This window comes from Nuphar pumila, chromosome 11 (assembly GCF_984573655.1).
Source record: "Nuphar pumila chromosome 11, dmNupPumi1.hap1.1, whole genome shotgun sequence".
In the NCBI taxonomy this organism is placed as follows: Eukaryota; Viridiplantae; Streptophyta; class Magnoliopsida; order Nymphaeales; family Nymphaeaceae; genus Nuphar; species Nuphar pumila.
This window is the reverse complement of record NC_143259.1, coordinates 6389460-6406797: the sequence shown is the minus strand read 5'-3', so window position 1 is coordinate 6406797 and position 17338 is coordinate 6389460. Positions and strand designations below refer to the sequence as shown.

Sequence of the window (17338 nt, the reverse complement as noted above, 5' to 3'; positions counted from 1 at the left end):
ACTTACACGAAACTCACCGAAACGATGGGAATTTGGATATTCCAACTGTAGAGTAAGCAACAGTAACAACTAATATGCAACAGAAGGTGGCAACGATGCTGCGACTGCGCGTAAGACGGAAACAGATGCTCTGGTAAAAAGGAAAGGATGCTCCGACAACTCGAGATGAAAGCAAAGAATCTCCGGTAGAGTGCTTAGAGCGAGAAAAGATTTTTTTGAACTATTTGTATCATACAACATAACGCTTGCTACATACGCAAACTCTGCGGAACGTTTTCCCGTAATATCGATGGAGGGCAGTTTTGTCATTTTCACGAACCGACGATTCAGTTTTCTAGAAGGAGGGCATTTATGTCCGTCCGAGGAAGAGGAAGCGAATGGCGGTAAAGGTTACTTAAGTCTTTGCTGCGGCACCAAATTACGATGCAATATGATGGCGACCCACATGGGGATACATGCCGGTCTGCATCTTATACGTGGCGCGGTTTGGAACCCCCGAACATGAGATCTCAGTACCGGCTCTGTAAATTCTTCCGCTCCGCAAATCGCTATAGCGATTTGTAGTGTTATTCAGTAAGCAAATCGCTGTAAATCGCTAACCGAATTAGGACCAACTTGTCAGGGCCATATCTCCCTAACCGAAGGTCATATTCCAAATCCGTAAAAAGTGGTGTCTTTGTTATTGAGTCTAGTTTATTTTTGTAAATTTTCAGCGATTTCTATTGTCATTTTGTTCCCCATTTTAACTTCAACGATACATTACAACCACAATCATCAAAAGAAAGATTGCCCAAGCTAAGAGTCTTGAGAGAGTAGATGAGAGCCTCACCACCCACCGAATAACAATAAATACAACGACTCAACTTCAAGTGCAATAAGGACCCAGAGTCGAATAAAATTAGAGGCAGCTCATCAGTAAGGACCCACAATAGTCAATGTGCAGGTCAGTCGGTGCTTGATGGAGCAATGTAGGATCTTCTGATGGATGTTCACAGAAGTAGAAATAGAAGGGAGAGAGAGCAAGAGAGGGTTGATGAGCCCCCGGACCCCCCTTCTGTAAGGGCAAAAGGCCATGAACACGCTGGGAGGAGCCCTCAGACCCCCTTCTGTAAGGGTAAAAGCTTTGAATCAGACTCCATAACTCTTCAAGTTGAATGATGCTACCCACACTGGGAGGAGCTCTCAGACCCCCCTTTCTGTAAGGGTAAAAACTCTAAATCAGACTCCACAACTCTTCAAGTTGAATGATGCTACCCACGCTGAGAGGAGCCCCCAGACCCTCCTCCTGTAAGGGTAAAAACTCTCAATCAGGCTCCACAACAGTAAATGTGCAGGTCAGTCGGTGCTTGATGGAGCAATGTATGATCTTCTAATGGATGTGCACAAAAGCAGAAATAGAAGGGAGAGAGAGTGTGTGAGAGTTGAATGATGCTACCCACGCTGGGATGAGCCCCCAAACCCTCCTCCTGTAAGGGTAAAAACTTTGAATCAGGCTCCACTACAGTCAATGTGCAGGTCAGTCGGTGCTTGATGGAGCAATGTATGATCTTCTAATGGATGTGCACAGAAGCAGAAATAGAAGGGAGAGAGAGAGAGTAAGAGGGTTGATGTTCATGGCCTCCTCCAGGGGAGATTTCTTTCTCGGATAATCCTGCAGTGCAGAGACTGGGTCTTAAATAATCATCTTCGGGGCACTTAAGTCTTTACAACCACTCCTTTTCAAGAACCGTCATTTTTTTTTTGCACCAATGGAGGAAGGGTACTTAAGTCTTTGCAATCGCATCAAATTCCAACGCTAATTAATGCTGACAAACATGGGGATACGAGACGCACATGCTTACATACGTGGTGCTCTTTGGGACCCCGATCATGAGATGTAGCTAACTGCCCTGTTCGGGGGGGAACATATAACCTGCTTCGGGCAACAACCCTATTAACTCCCTTGCATCCAAGGACCAACGGGGGGCTCAGCTTGTTTGGTAGGAGTTGTTTGTGCCATAGTGACAAACGTTTTTTTTTTTTGGCAAAATCTCGTTTGTCAAAAACTCATGAGAAATTAAAAAAATCATTACATCTCACATTTTTTCAGCAAAATCTCGGCAATAAAAAAATAAATTAAAAAATATAAAAAATATTTTTTATAAAAAAAGTATTAATAACATTTATTTAAAATAAAAGTAAACGGTTTTTTCATGATAAATAGACGTTTAAAATGTAAATATCATGTTTAAATCATAGTATTTATGTTTTTTTCATAAATCTCATGATATTTTGAAAATCTCATGAGAAATTGTCGTTTTAAACTTTCAGGCAAATTCTCGCAAGATTTTCATAAATCTAGGTATATTTGTTACAGAGGTTAGTACACGTTACCATGTGTTAGGAGGTTGCAAGTTCAAAACCCAATGGTATGTTGTGTAACTGGTGGGGGTCTGTCTAACCCCCAGCTTGCCTTTCAAAAAAAAATACTCCACAAGGAAGGAGAAGAGGGGCCTCTAGATCTACCGCTGTTAGGCCTTTAATGAGATTGAATTATTTATGAGAGCCAATATGCTCGAAGGGCAGGCAATAATGAATGGTAATGATCTCACTAGGGCAAGTGTAAATATGGGCTGACCACCCCACATGGATGTGTAGGTTATGTGTCACACCTGCCGTACCCACGACCACAATGACAAAAGTTGGTGACTAATGCCTCACTCAACACATTCAACCACTCCATTTATTCAAGTGTTACCATAGACTGAAAGCCAGAAAGAGTGAACTCATGCTCCAATTCCCAAAAATTGACTGCACCCACTTACTGATTTTGCTTGCAACCTACTACTTGAAATTGACTTTTTTTTTGAAAGGCAACTTAAATTGTCTTTGTCCCACCCATTCTTCGATATTGTGGCATGCAGGCTGGTCCAGACTTCGATATTGTTTTAATGCTTGGTCTTCTACTAACAGTCTGAGATGTGTGTCATTATTGTTATTATCAATCATCATGAGTGATCAAAGGAGCAGATGAACATAATAAATTCTTCTTCTTTTCTAGAAACAAAGAAACGCACAAGTTGGTGTCATCATTTCAACCAAAGGAGTAATTTTTTCCAGGTCAATGAAGTTATTAAATACTTAAATATAAGTATTTATTCACCCAACATTCACATCTATTAATTTCCTTAAAAAAAAAAAAAGACACCTCCAATACCAAGCAACTCGAGGATCTTGGCATCATATTCACCAGTGGTTGTATTCCTGAAATTCATCACAGAGAAAAATCCGTGCTATAGCCTCAAGTCACCCAAAAAAATAGCTACCATCCACTCCACATTATAGTAGATACACATAAATTTCTTCAGCTATCTGGAATTGGTGAATAATATGGTTTTTCCCTTGGTGTCTTTTCTCATGATTTCCATATTAAACATGGTATACGATGCATCACCCATATGCTTTAGGGGTGTGTGCGTATATATATATATATATATATATATATATATATATATATATATATATATATATATATATATATATATATATATATATATATATATATATATATATATATATATATATATATATAGATAGATAGATAGAGAGAGAGAGAGAGAGAGAGAGAGAGATGGTGAAGAAAGAATTGGAATTAGGGATGTAACAAAAGTGAATGGTGGTGAAGTTAATTAAGGACAGAGGAGATTATTGCCAGGTCCACCGAAGTAGAAGTAATATCCCCAGTCGTTGTTGTAGGAGCTCTGGATGTTGTAGCAGTTGGTATTCTCTGCGAGGGTGGAGAGGGACTGGACGGGGCTGAGGCTGTTGTCGCCGTCCACCACCTCTATGTTGCGGAAGTAGCTCGAGTGGCGGAACCCGTCCTCTGAGAAATGGCCGCTGCCCATCTGAGTGGAGGTGTGCTTGCCATCCCGCTTGGTGTTGACAATCTCACCTCCCCACTCGACCATGTCTGCATGGTCGGCCAAGTGGGTGAAGAGCTCTGATGGCCAGTACCCAACCAGCGTGTTATCTCCAAAGCCCATCCACCAGTTGCCCAATTTGGGATCCTATAATTTGAAAAAATATAAAAAAAAGGAACACGTTAACGTTAGCTCTCTTTTGCTTTTAATTAATAGAACGGTGAAAGTGAGAAAATATATATTTATCACGATATTCTTCAACTCTTCGAGTATAGAATACAAAAGTGCCCTTCAAAAATCATGAGAGAGAGAGAGAGAGACTATGGTACTCTTAAAAAATTAGGCTATTTTAGTGTGAGAAATTCGTCGAGAGAGAGGGAGAGAGCACGTTGTTTTTTGAGTCAAGAAATCTTATGATGGGGCTGGTTCTAGTCATTTTAATCTTTAGAGTTTTCTAGACCGGCTATGTAATTTTGAAGCTCAAAGTTTCACATTTTTTTTTACTTTTTTATTTTACCAACCTTCCAGATGAGAACGGTGATGTCATATTGATTGCCTGAATTCGAAGAAATGGGGGATATGGCTGCTCCAATGGCTATTCTGCTGTTGGTCTGAACAAACCCAGAGCAGAGGAGGTTGTAGCATCCTGTTGCTTGGTATGCATCACTCTGCAAACCCAAGTAAACCAAACGCTCAGAGAGAGAGAGAGATGTTGACTCTGAATTTTTTAACAAGAAATACCAACCGTCCAATATGTGAAAAGCCTAGGTCTGCTGTCACCGTAAAGTTCAGGGCTAACCTGACTAAATGAATCCCAACATCAGTATTTGTCTTTTCTAAAAAAAAAGAGAGAGAGAACAGGCTTCTGATAGGAGAGTATGAGAAGAAACACACCTGCCATCCAGCCTCAATACTGTTGAGATCAGTCCCATCAAAGGATCCAGAAAGAACCCACATTTGTGACAGGCTGAATTCATTGTTCACCTGTATAGAAGGATCCCACACATTGATGGTAGCCTTTGCCCCATAGAACTCCCCGCTCCCAGTGTATGCAATGGCATGCTGCACATACATTTTCCTTCTGTCAGATTCATATGATGTGGCACAAATATGAATATTTGTTGACTAGTGTACATGGTATCTCCACAAAAATGTGTATTTCATGTCTCAGTTAACATACTTCATGTCCATTGCCACTAACAACATCAGGAGCTTCAGTGAATCTGGCTGGTCGACTTGTGGGGCGATTGGTAGTCTTCTTCCCATAGTGGAATATAGATTTAGCTCTCAATATATCATCCACAGAGGTTCTCCTAATTGGAACTGTTCCCCTTGGACAGTGCCCAGTTTTATGCCATGTTTGCCATGCCCCCCTTGCTAGTCTGCTGCTAGAGTAGTTGCTGTGCTTTAAGTTCAATTTTGGTCTGATTGGAGGCGCTTTCTAATCCAACATAAGAGACGTACATAAGAAAAGGGTTCAGTAAATAACAAAAAGGTTAATTAAAAAAAACCTGAATCTTGTGGTTCTTCAGTAGTGGATGGTCCAAGGCTGATTGTTTGTGCTTGTAAACACAGTCAATGGTATCCCCATCTAAGCTCTGCAAATTTTAATCCTTCATGATGATGGTGGTGGTGATGATAATGATGATGATGATGGTGATTGATGTTAAAAAAGAGACATGGCATACCTGTATTGCTCTCACAGCAGGCTTGTTGATCTTATCCAAGTGCTTCTGTATTCTTGCTAATTTAAAGCTACTAACATGCTTATACTTTGTGAAATTGAACTCCAAACTGCTAGCCGTTGGGCTCTCAAGTAGGAGAAGAAGGACGATGAACGCCAAGGAAGAAGCGAGGTAACTCCCAAAAAATTGACCATCACCATCTCTCTTCCTCCTCCTCTTCTCCATCTTCACTCCTCTCAGCTCACACATCTGTCTCTTATTCTTCTTCTTCCACTCATGAAGTCATAACTTGTGGGAAGTGGAAGTGACCAGGAACGTAAAACTGTGAGGAGGGGAGGGGAGAAAAAGAAGAAAAGGAGATGAGTTGAAAGGGATGGTACAATAAAAACCACTATTTATTGCAGTGCCTGCTGCTGCATCGGGAACGGTGGTGTTTTTCCGGGGAGTTGGCCGGAGACGTTCAGACTTCAGAACAGATCGGGCGACGTCGGCTTTCTGTCTGAATTCTTTTGAGAAGAGATCAGGTCAGCACGCTTTATCAGAAACTATAAAAACTCAAACCTACCAATCCCCTCACACCCTTAATGACCAACTTAAATTTTGCATCTGCCACCCCTCTCATTTTGCCTTTATTACCATTAAATAACTCTCTCTCTCCGTTCTTTGTTCAAAGATCCCTCATGATAGAAAATTATCACATAGACTTGGTGGAATAAAACTGGGTAAGGTCCCCCACTAGAGAACAATGAATATGAGTCATGTAGCTATTCGAGAGATTGGCAAAGTCTCTGAACTATGGTATAAACTGACCATATTCACTGCAAAAGCGAATCATCATTCAACCAGATAGTGAACCCAACCATGCATGATGTCATATATGTTATCAGGATTCACATATATAACTTAAAAGGCCTAATTAAAAAGCTAAGGACTGTGAAATCTTGTCTTCCCTTTATACAAGGCTGTAAACCTCTCAGGATTTTGAAGGATCTGGTATTTCCATAAATGTGCCGGTTTTCCGTACCTTACTAGGATTTTCAAAGTAATTAAGTAGAAATACGGTAACTGCTAATGAACAATTTATGTGAAAAATAAGCAAATCTGTTCCAGCATTCACCTGCCTCAGTTAATGGATTAATATAAACCAGGCCGGATGCATATGGCTGATTTGGTCCTATTTTCGAAAAAATGTTGAGCGGTCGAAATAAGAAAATGAAAAATAAAAGCTTCTGATCTTTTAGTACATCATCTCATTTAACTATTTAGACTTCGAGGTTCTTTTGAAACGCGGAACTCTGACTTTGAAAATGGGTTTATATGGAGACCAACTTACGTTATAATTTTTGCCATCTAACCTTGTATAAGGAGACTTCTATTCTATTCTTTTCCACTTTTTTTAGTATTGTTATTTATTTTATTTGACTACCATGCCCTTCGGAGCAATCAATCCCTTGAGCTCTGTTCCAATGAGCATCCTTTTATGAACAGTGTGTGAAGAAATAATAAAATATTTCCACTTTATGTATATCAAGTTGTGTACTGGAGATGCCCATGAGGGCTTTGCTCATCTGGTAGGGGAGACTCATGAAAGACACCAAGTTAAAGGAGCATCACGAGTTCAAAACTGACCGATGAGGGTCTCTTGCAGGACCTAGTGTTTTTGCATCAATGAGTTTGCAAGAGAGTAAGGTGGTTTTCTCTGGTTATCTAAAAAGAAAAAACTATACTTGCAGGACTGCACACACTTGGAGCAACCTTCTCAAGCAAATGCAGATACCAAATTGGCATGAAGGAAAGTTGATTCTCTAATCATTTTTTCAATTGCTTTCTTGGTACATTAAAAATGGTAAGCATTACATTAATAAGCCAAATTGAGATGAGGGGGATTGTTTCTCAATCAAATAGTGTACTGGCAGACATGAATGCTGGTCAGGATGCGCGAGTTTTGTCATTTATCATTGTTGTACTGTAGTAAATTGTATGCAAAGGAAGCTATGTTTGTATTTCTGTGTAGTGCTGTAGAATCTCTCTCTCTCTCTCTCTCTCTCTCTCTCTATATATATATATATATATATATATATATATAACATTGCCATATTTTTAAAAAACCAACTTCAATAAAATCACAATTTTCAAAATATGGCACATTTTTAAAGTCATGATCTTTCGTGATGTTAACGCAACAAGTTTACATTTTGATATTTTGTTTATATTTTTTTATATGTCCTCCTATATTATAAACATTCTTTTCTTTAAAGGCAAGCTGGGGTTAGGCAGACCCCTACCAGTTATACAACTATACCATTGGGTTTTGAACCTGCAACGTCCCAACACAAGGTGAAGTGCACTAGCTGCTCCTACAAGACAAGCGGAGCCCCCGTTGAACTTTTTATTGTATGGCAAGGTTGTCCCCCACTGGAAAATCCGAATGCAGTAGAGTCTATGACAATTATATTAAGCTTTTCAAACTACGGAAAGATGTTTCCTGTCTTTATCTTCACAGACCTTTATCTAATAGTAATGATACGGTGTACCTTCGTGAGATGGTCATCATAGAAAGTCTCTCACTTCATTTTGTTGAAGCATTTTTCTGGGATTATTCAGAAGAAAAAAGTATTTTTTCTGGGATAATCCAGGGATAATCCAACTTGCCACTATATATGATACATCCACATGCCCAATCATCATAACCATATCCATGAATCATGACAATGAGTGCATTATGGCATCCATGCATTTTTCTAATGGATGGTGCAATGGGATGTGGGCCCCTGTTATTGACAGATCAGCGTGGTGTTTCTGCTTCACTGTTTTTAAAGTAGCCGTTATTTTTTTTTCTATAGGCCTTCTTATGATGATTGATGTTGGCATGCAAGGTGACTTTGAAATTTGAATTTCTTTGTTTTTCATGGTGGTTAAGAAAAGAAAAATATTGGCTACCCTCCTCATTGAAACCCATAGGGAGAGGTCATTTTGACCAAATCTGAGCCCTAGATGTATTCAGCAAGGTCAAAAAGGTAAGAATCGGCCTTTGGATCGTATTTTTCATGTAAAAACAGTGATTTTATTTTTAAATGATTGAAAACTTTGTACATTGCAAGCCATTCATTTTTCAACCCCCAAAAAATCTAAGATATAAGTTGGAAAAGCATGATGCATAAGGTAAGGGAAGTAGACAAGAAACAACAATCAAAATAAATAGGAAATGACAAATATATAGTTAAAGACTTTATTTTTACTTCTATAAGCCTTTTTATCAAAATATTCATTATATTTGAGAGTTTATAACAAAAGCATAACTTTTCAGAAAAAAAGTACAATTCTTTTAACATGAAAAAAACAATTCCAAAATAAAAAAAAGTTCATTTTTATATTGGAAGAAGCAAGTTTTTTCCTTCAAAAGTGTTTCTTGGAAGCTGAGTTTTCAACGATTTAAAATCTCTCTCTCTCTCTCTCTCTCTCTCTCTCTCTCTCTCTCTCTCAACCCAGACCACAACAAGATTACGACATGGTTTATCAAGACATGCAAACTAACCCTTAACTTACTCCTTAATTGTTCTCTTAATAACTACAACTGCTCCTAATGCAAAATAAATAAAGTGGTACCTCAATAATACTATCTTTTTCTAATACGTCTTCTCACATCCAATTAAGTTAGGTTTCTCTTACATCTTGTAGTTGATTGTAATTATGACCGTTATTATAATTCAATGCATGTCGACGTGGAGAACCCAACTATGCTCCACGCTGATTATGGAGTGTAAGAAGGTGAAACTGTAACACTTCCTAAACCAAATGATACTTTTGTTCAACGGTTTACTCCTTTATAGCTTTCTTCAATTAGCAAGAAGAAAAACACCGTCATACCCTCTTTTCTCTTGCTACATTAGATCGGATAAATCCGATATCCAATCCGGTTCTGAATCCTATTAGTTGGATTTGGTTAAGAGAACTGAATCAAATTAGTAATCAGATTTGAATTTGGTTTGGGATTTTATAACTGGATCTGATGGATATCCAAATCAGATTACATGTATTTTTCAGTTTTGGTATTGGCTTTTTCTATCCAAATCCAAGCCTAGCCAGTAACTGATCAGTCAGATTTGGTATTGGCTACATCCAAACAGTTTACATCCCTGCGCTAATGTGGAAGTGAAAAAATATAAGAAATATGTGAATGGAAAAGAAAAAATTACAAATTTTCCAATTGTTTGTCTCGAGAAAAAAATCCTAAATATTTAAGTTTTTCATATGATTTTTTTCTCCATCTTTGGAGATGGAGAAATTTTTCATATGGCAAGACTCTCTCTCTCTCTCTCTCTCTCTCTCTCTCTCTCTCTCTCTCTCTCTGCCAATTTTATTTTCATTTGTCACACGAACCAAAAAAATCATCTGTAAATATTTTTCATATGAAAACTTCTCGTATGTAAATTTTTCTTTCATACGGGATTTTTTTCTCGCATTCATATTTGGAGTAAATCAATTTCAGGGAATGGCAAGTTTGTATATCAAGAAGAAACTGGAAATTCTTGGATTTTCAGTGTCTTTACTAGCCACTAAAATCCAGAAAACTTATGGAAGTTCTCAGAAAATTAGGGTATATTTGGTTGCATTCAAATGTGATTTGGAATCTCATGCAAATGAGAGAATGAATCCCATTTGCACAGCTAACCAAACATGTTATTTGTAATATCATGCAAACGAAAAACAAAGGGTACGTTCATCCCCTCAACTCGCACTCAGTTTGATTTGAAATCCTAGATCTCACGAGTTGTCGTGATTTAAAATCACGGATGCCTGACATGAGATTTCAGGCTTTCTTTTAGAATCTCTCTCTCGGGGCCCTGAGAGAGAGTGTGTAAAAGTTGCAATGGAATACATTTGAAGTGAAAGTCATGTGATTTCAAATCACATGATGGAATATGTGATTCGAAATAATGACTTCAAGGGTATGTTTGGTTAGATCTCATGAGATTTAGAAAGTGAATCGCAATTGCACAGCACCCTAAAAGCAACCAAAAGTAAAATGTGAGTTGTGCACAACATCCCAAAAGCAAGTCTTTACAAATGAAACCTTGTTCGAGTTCTCATGAGATTTAGAAAGTGAACCGCATTTGCACAGCACCCTAAAAGCAACCAAAAGTAAAATGTGAGTTGTGCACAACATCCCAAAAGCAAGTCTTTACAAATGAAACCTTGTTCGAGTTCTCATGAGATTTAGAAAGTGAATCTCATTTGCACAACACCCCACACACAACCAAACCTACCCTTGATTCCACTTAATATGTTTCCAAATCACAAGAGATGCAAGCAAACATACCCTATTTAGTTTAACCTATGACATGAAGTGTCATGGGCCTATTTCCTTCAATGAGCCAGTGTGGCGCGATGGTCCTTCCTTACCGCCGCAAGCCTACTTGTCAGCTCGCTTGCCAGTCGCAGAAGCTTGTAATCAGAGTGCAAGAGAGCAAGAGAGAATAGAGGGAAAAAAATTGCAATCACATGAAGCAATCACAATGAGGGTGAACAAAAGAAAGTTCAACGTATTTAATTCATTCACAATTTTGCCCGAGTGCTATTACAGTTCAAGCATACGGGTTGTCCCTTCGGAGTATTGATTCACCTGAACCAGGCAGCTTACATCGGACTCAACAAAAGCAAAACAAACTCTAAGCACAACTTTACATTGTAAGTCGCAAGGGAACATGCCCCCTCCTTCAAATCATGCACCGTCCTCGGCGTCATCTGTTTCATGATAAGCCCTGACTTCAGCTGGGTAGCGGCTGTTCATTCGGAATGCAGGCTCTCACATTGGTTCCATTGTTTCCTCTCATTGCACTAGATATTTCTTTGCTTCACCCAAGTAGTTGACCTTATGATGAATGATCTTAATGAGACGCTTCTCAGCCTGTTGTGTTGCTGGGACCCTCTGCATGATGGAAGCGCGTTGTGACACGCCGCATTCTGGATCTCCATCGTCCCGATGGAACAGATTGAGGTTGTACACGTGGAACACTGGGTGCACCTTGAAGTCTGGGGGCAACTCTAACTTATACGTCAGCTTGCCCACCTTCTTTATGATGGTGAAGGGTCCTTCATACTTTCTGAGCAGTTCGCGGTGCCATCCGTGGAAGATGCATGTGCGCCCAGGATATAACTTCACCAACAGTTGGTCCCCAACTTGGAACCCAGCGGGCCGACAATGCTTGTCCGCTCACTTCTTCATTCTCTTTGTTGCCTTGTGTAAGAATGCATTTGCCAACTCATTTTGCTCATGTCAGTCGCGAACAAATTGATAGGTGAATGATGGTCTTTCCTTTTCTTGTGTGGCAAGAGTGTGTGGGGTCAGTGGCTATCTCAAACGGGTTGTAGCCTGAAGACTCGCTCTTCTACAGATTATAATAAAATCGTGTCACGTCAAGGAGCTTCACTCAATTTTTCTGATTGGCACTAACAAAGTGCCTAAGGTACTGTTCAAGTATCTCGTTGGTGTGCTCTGCCTGCCCATCTATTTGCGGATGAAAGCTTGTTGAAAACAGCAAATCAAAGCCAAGTAGTCGAAATACTTCACATCAGAACTTGTCCGTGAAGCGAGCATCGCAATCACTCACAATGCTCTTTAGTATGCCCCAGTACTTCACCACATGCTTTACGAACAAATCTGCAGTCTTCTTTGTAGGGCACTCTTTAGAAGATGGAATGAAGGTGACATACTTTGAGAAACGATCCACCACAACCAAAATAGAACTAAGGCCCTCTACCATTGGTAGACTAACAATAAAGTCCATAGAGATGCTACCTCAAGAACGTTATGGAATTGGCAGAGGCTCAAGGAGACCAACAGCCTTATGGTTTGTCCCCTTATCTTGCTGACAGATAAGGCATGTCTGCACATATCCCTCAACGTTGTCTCTCATCTGTGGCCAATAGTAGCCGGGCTCAATGAGTGCTAAGGTCCACTCCTGACCAAAATGGTCAGTTCATAGTGTATCATGGCATTCCTTAAGCAGTTCTCGGTGGAGGCTTCTTCACCGCGACACGAAGACGTGTCCTCCTTTTGTCATGAGAAGGCCATTCTGCAGCCAAAATCGTCAAGTCTTCCCTACCTGCGCCAGAGAAACAAGGTGTTGTGTTGTCGGATCCTATTGTATCCCTTCGCGTATGTGGCTCAACAATGTGCCCTCCAAATGCACTTTAGAAGGCTCTGTGCGCGCAGCTGCCAGTTCAACCCTGTGGCTCAGAGCATCCGCAACAACATTGGTCTTTCCAATCTTGTACTCCAAGGCAAAGTCGAACTCAGACAAAAACATCTGTCACTGAGCTTGTTTAGGCGCCAGCTTCTTCTGTATCTGAAAGTAGCTCATGACCACATTGTTCGTCTTGACGACGAACTCGACACCCAGAAGGTAGTGCTGCCAGGTTCTGAGGCAATACATGATGGCAGTCATCTTACGTTCATGCACTGTGTAACGCCTTTCTGCATCCTTCAGCTTTCGACTCTCATATGCAATCGGATGACCCTCATGCATAATAACTCTGCCAATGGCAAAGTCTGAGGCGTCTGTGTGGACCTCAAAGGATTTTGAGTGATCAGGCAGTCGCAACACTCGCTACCTCACTAAGGCTCTCTTCAAGCCATCAAAGACATCTTGGCACGCTTCTGTCCAGAGTCATACCCAATTTTTCTTTAACAAATCTATAAGGAGCGCAATAATGAAGAAATAACCTTCGATGAAACACCAATAATAATTTGCCAAACCAAGGAATGACCGTAATTCTGGCACTTTGCTTGACGAAACCCATTTCTGGATGGCCCTTATCTTCTACTCATCCATACGCAGCACACCACGCCCCACAGCGTGGCCAAGAAAGCTGATCTACTCCTGCCCAAAGAGACACTTCTCTCATTTGACACAAAGGTCATTCTTCTTCAACATCTGAAACAATGTTTGCAAGTACTCGACACTCCTTGTTGTTGTTGTAGATCACGATATCATCCAAGTCGACTACCATAAACTTGTCTAAGTAAGGGTAAAAGATCCGGTTCATTAAAATTGTGAACGTGGCTGAAGCATTTGTCAACCCGAATGACATTACTAAAAATTCATAAGCATCATAGCGAGTGATGCAAGTTGTCTTCGACTCATCACCTTCAGCAATCCTCACCTACCAGTAACACGATCGTAGATCTAACTTGAAAAAGATATGGGCATTGCCTAGCTGATCAAACAAGTCTGCTATCAATGTAATGGGTATTTGTTCTTCACTGTGACCTTATTCAAAGTATGATAATCCACACATAACCATTTGAAGTCGGCATGTTTCATCTGAAAAAGAACAGGGGTGCCAAATGGGGCTTTCGATGAACGAATAATGTCTGCGTCCAACATCTCGTCTAATTGCCTGCGCAGCTCCTTCAACTCAACTGACCCCATATGGTATGGAACCATTGTGGGAGGCTTTGCTTTCGGGGTCAACTCAATCTTATGATCGACCTCATGTCTTGATGGAAGATGCTTTGGCAATTCTGGAGGCATCACCCCCCGAAACTCCTCCAATAGTGGGGCTAGAGTCGGCAGCACTGTTGTTTATACCTTATTTTCTTCTGTACGCACAGCAACTAAGAATGTTTGCTCTCCATGCTTGACACCCTTTTTCAGCTACATCGCCAATAATGTTGAAGACTTGTCTTTCTGCGTAAGACACTACATTGTGTGGGACAGGTTTAGCCTCATAATCATCAACATGTTAAACTTTAGCAACATCATAACATTCTGGCTTCGCAGAAACTTCATACCCAGAATCATCTTGAAATCGTCCAAAGGCACCACAGAGAAGTTGGCTTTGCCGACCCAACTCTCCACTTGGATAGCTACATCTCTTGCTTCACCAAAGATAGGCTTGGCCTTAGAGTTTACCATTTTGATGGTCCTCTACTTTAGCCCAGACTTCAAGCCCAAACGCTTTGCCTCTTCCCGCAAGATAAAGTTGTGTGTGTCCCCGGAGTCTACCATAGCAAAAGTAGACTTTCCATTAATAATGACTTTGAGATACATCAGTTCTTTACTAACTTGTCTGTTCTCAACTGCGCAACTTCTAGCTGCATTGATCGACCGCATGGATCTCATTCGCGATTGTACGGTCTCAGTGTCACTGCATTCAGTATCACTGCATTCTTCCTGCATTGCATTGGCTTGCCCATCATCCTTTACGAGGCGCTTAGGGCACTGTCTGGCGATATGTCTATCACCATAGAACCATCATGTCACAATTGTTGTTGTTGTTGTTGTTGTTGTTGTTGTTGTTATTATGCTTTGTGTAGTTCTATTTCTTGTCGGATTGATGGCGTGCCAATGCCTCACCTTTGTTGTCGCACCTCTCATCCTTCTTTTCTTTGTGGTCAGGCTTCTTCCTGACTTTCATTGATGGGGTGAAAGGCTTGCGTTGAGTGTCAACTAAACGCTCAGCCGCCACATATGCATCTTACAAAATACGGGGGTTGCTCCTTTCCACTTCAGATTGTGCCCATAGTTGAAGTCCTACAATAAACCAGTATTGCTTATCCTGTTCTGGCATGTTAGGCAACTCCAGCATAAGCTTCTGGAGCGTTCAAACATAGTCTTGTAACGAACCAGTATGTTTAAGTTCACGAACCATTCAGTATGCCTGCCTCTGCGCATTCCTCAGCATAAAGTAGTTGTGCAGTTTTATTTTAAAGTCGTCAAAGGTGTCTATCATGCATTGACCTCTCTCCATGTCGTTGTGCTTCCGCCTCTACCAAGCGATAGCATCCTCATCCAATAATGCTGTTGCAACCTTAATCGGAAGATCTTCAAGCGTCACATTTTGAATTTTCAAGTAGGCTTCTACTTAGAACAAAAAGTTCTCAATGGCCTTGTTGTCTCAAGAACCATTGAACTTTGAGGGTCTTGGCACATCAATCATTGATGGTCTCTCACCATTTCTGTCATTTAGGGTCACTGATCACTGCAATATGCGGTTTTTCAACTAAAGTTGTCCTACTTCAGTCTGCAAGTCAGTCATCGTTGTCGTCAACAAAGTGATCTGCCCCATCTGTAAGTTCACATACTTTTACAGGATCACCACCATATCATTCAGTCCACTGAATGATTCAATTGCGCGTGAAATTGCTTCCTTGTGTGAAGTCACATCTTCCACCAGCTTGTTGACAGTTGCAGTCATTTCTTCTTGGCCCCGAGGTGAACCAATCTCCTCAGCTTCGACAACTGTCTTGCCTTTGATGTTGCACGGATTTTGATAAGGTGCTACAACGTCTTACTCATAAATCTCAGCTTGTCGGCGTGTCTGTCGATACCGACTCTAGAGTCCCTTCCCCAGCACGAGAACGAACTCTGGTACCACTTGTCACAGCCCTATTTTCTTCAATGGGCCAGCGCGGCGCGACGGTCCTTTATTACCGTCGCAAGCCTACTTGTCAGCTCGCTTGCCAGTCATGGAAGCTTGTAATCAGAGGGCAAGAGAGCAAGAGAGAATAGAGGGAGAAGAATTGCAATCACAATGAGGGTGAACAAAAGAAAGCTCAACACATTTAATTCATTTATAATTTTGCTCGAGGGCTATTACAGTTCAAGCATACGGGTTGCTCCTTCGGAGTATTGATTCACCTAAACCGGGCATCTTACATCAGACTCAACAAAAACAAAACAGACTTTAAGCACAACTTTACATTGCAAGTTGCAAGGGAACATGAAGCACCCTTCTATTAATCAAAACCCAGTTCAGTGTTTCCCAGGTTCAACTCCCACCCGGTGTGCAGGTGCCTTTAACTGGTGGGTTCTACAAGGGCTTGAGTGTCGATGACCCCACACAGAGTTTACCTTATAGGAAGGCGGGCCCATTAAGTGACCGGGTTCTTGGCACGTCATAAAAAAAGCAACTTATAGAAATCCATAGTCCTGTATAACCACACTTGTCGCAAACTTGCACGGTTACAAAATCTTGGTGGGGCTAGTTAATCAAAAGATACTCAAGATTGTTCCATCTTGGAAATAAAAGTACCATGGAAAATTAAGGTTCATCCTTCATAGCCTCCTAAGGCTCTGCACATCTTATAAGGCCGATTTGTGAATGTCACCAAGTCGATGGAACCTCACAAGTTCAAAACCGACAGATGTACATCTTTTGCTACAAAGTTGGAGCTAGGTGCATTCCAGTGGACAAGGGGAACTGAGTTTTAGGCCAATAAACTCAGTAACTGAGGCCTTTTTTTAGCAATTATCAGAAACAAAAGAAGAAGAAAAGTTGGTCCTTCTATGATTCTATCCTTCTTTTCTGTCTCTTTTTACTGGACTTTGTTAAGAGCCTACACACACGACAAAGGAAATCTCAAGCACATGTGAGCCGTTTGAATTTGTACAGCCATGGGCGTTATGCTTGCTGATGCATACCCCCACACAATGATGAAGCCTCCTGACATCATAAAGCATTGGTTGTCAACTAATAAGGAGGTGAGCATATGGGCATTAAAATTCTTGGGGCCATATCCACTCTGAAATTCATCTAGTTCTTTTCATCATCATGAGAAAGCTCAAGTGGAGTATGCCCTGCCAGTTGATGAATGGCTGATAAAATCCAGATAGCTAGCATATGGGTCTGCACTTCCTTTTATTCCTTAGAGACTTCTTTTGGAAATCATGAAGCTAACTATCATTTCCCACTGTGCTGAAAGTCACTAGTGAGAGAAGAAACACTGAGCTGATAAGTGTCATAGAT

The 17338-nt window shown here is 40.7% G+C and overlaps 1 protein-coding gene across 1 annotated transcript; it reads right to left on the bottom strand.

The window, feature by feature from the left end:
- Positions 1-3611: 3611 nt before the first annotated feature.
- On the bottom strand, positions 3612-6095 carry LOC149821769 (protein neprosin-like). The gene is made up of 7 exons (XM_089981123.1): positions 5588-6095; positions 5411-5497; positions 5080-5340; positions 4794-4961; positions 4645-4698; positions 4421-4567; positions 3612-4046 (listed from the first exon to the last, which is right to left on the bottom strand). Exons 1-7 carry the CDS (start codon positions 5831-5833, stop codon positions 3669-3671), a joined length of 1341 nt encoding a protein of 446 aa, XP_089837249.1. The 5' UTR covers positions 5834-6095; the 3' UTR covers positions 3612-3668.
- Positions 6096-17338: the final 11243 nt, after the last annotated feature.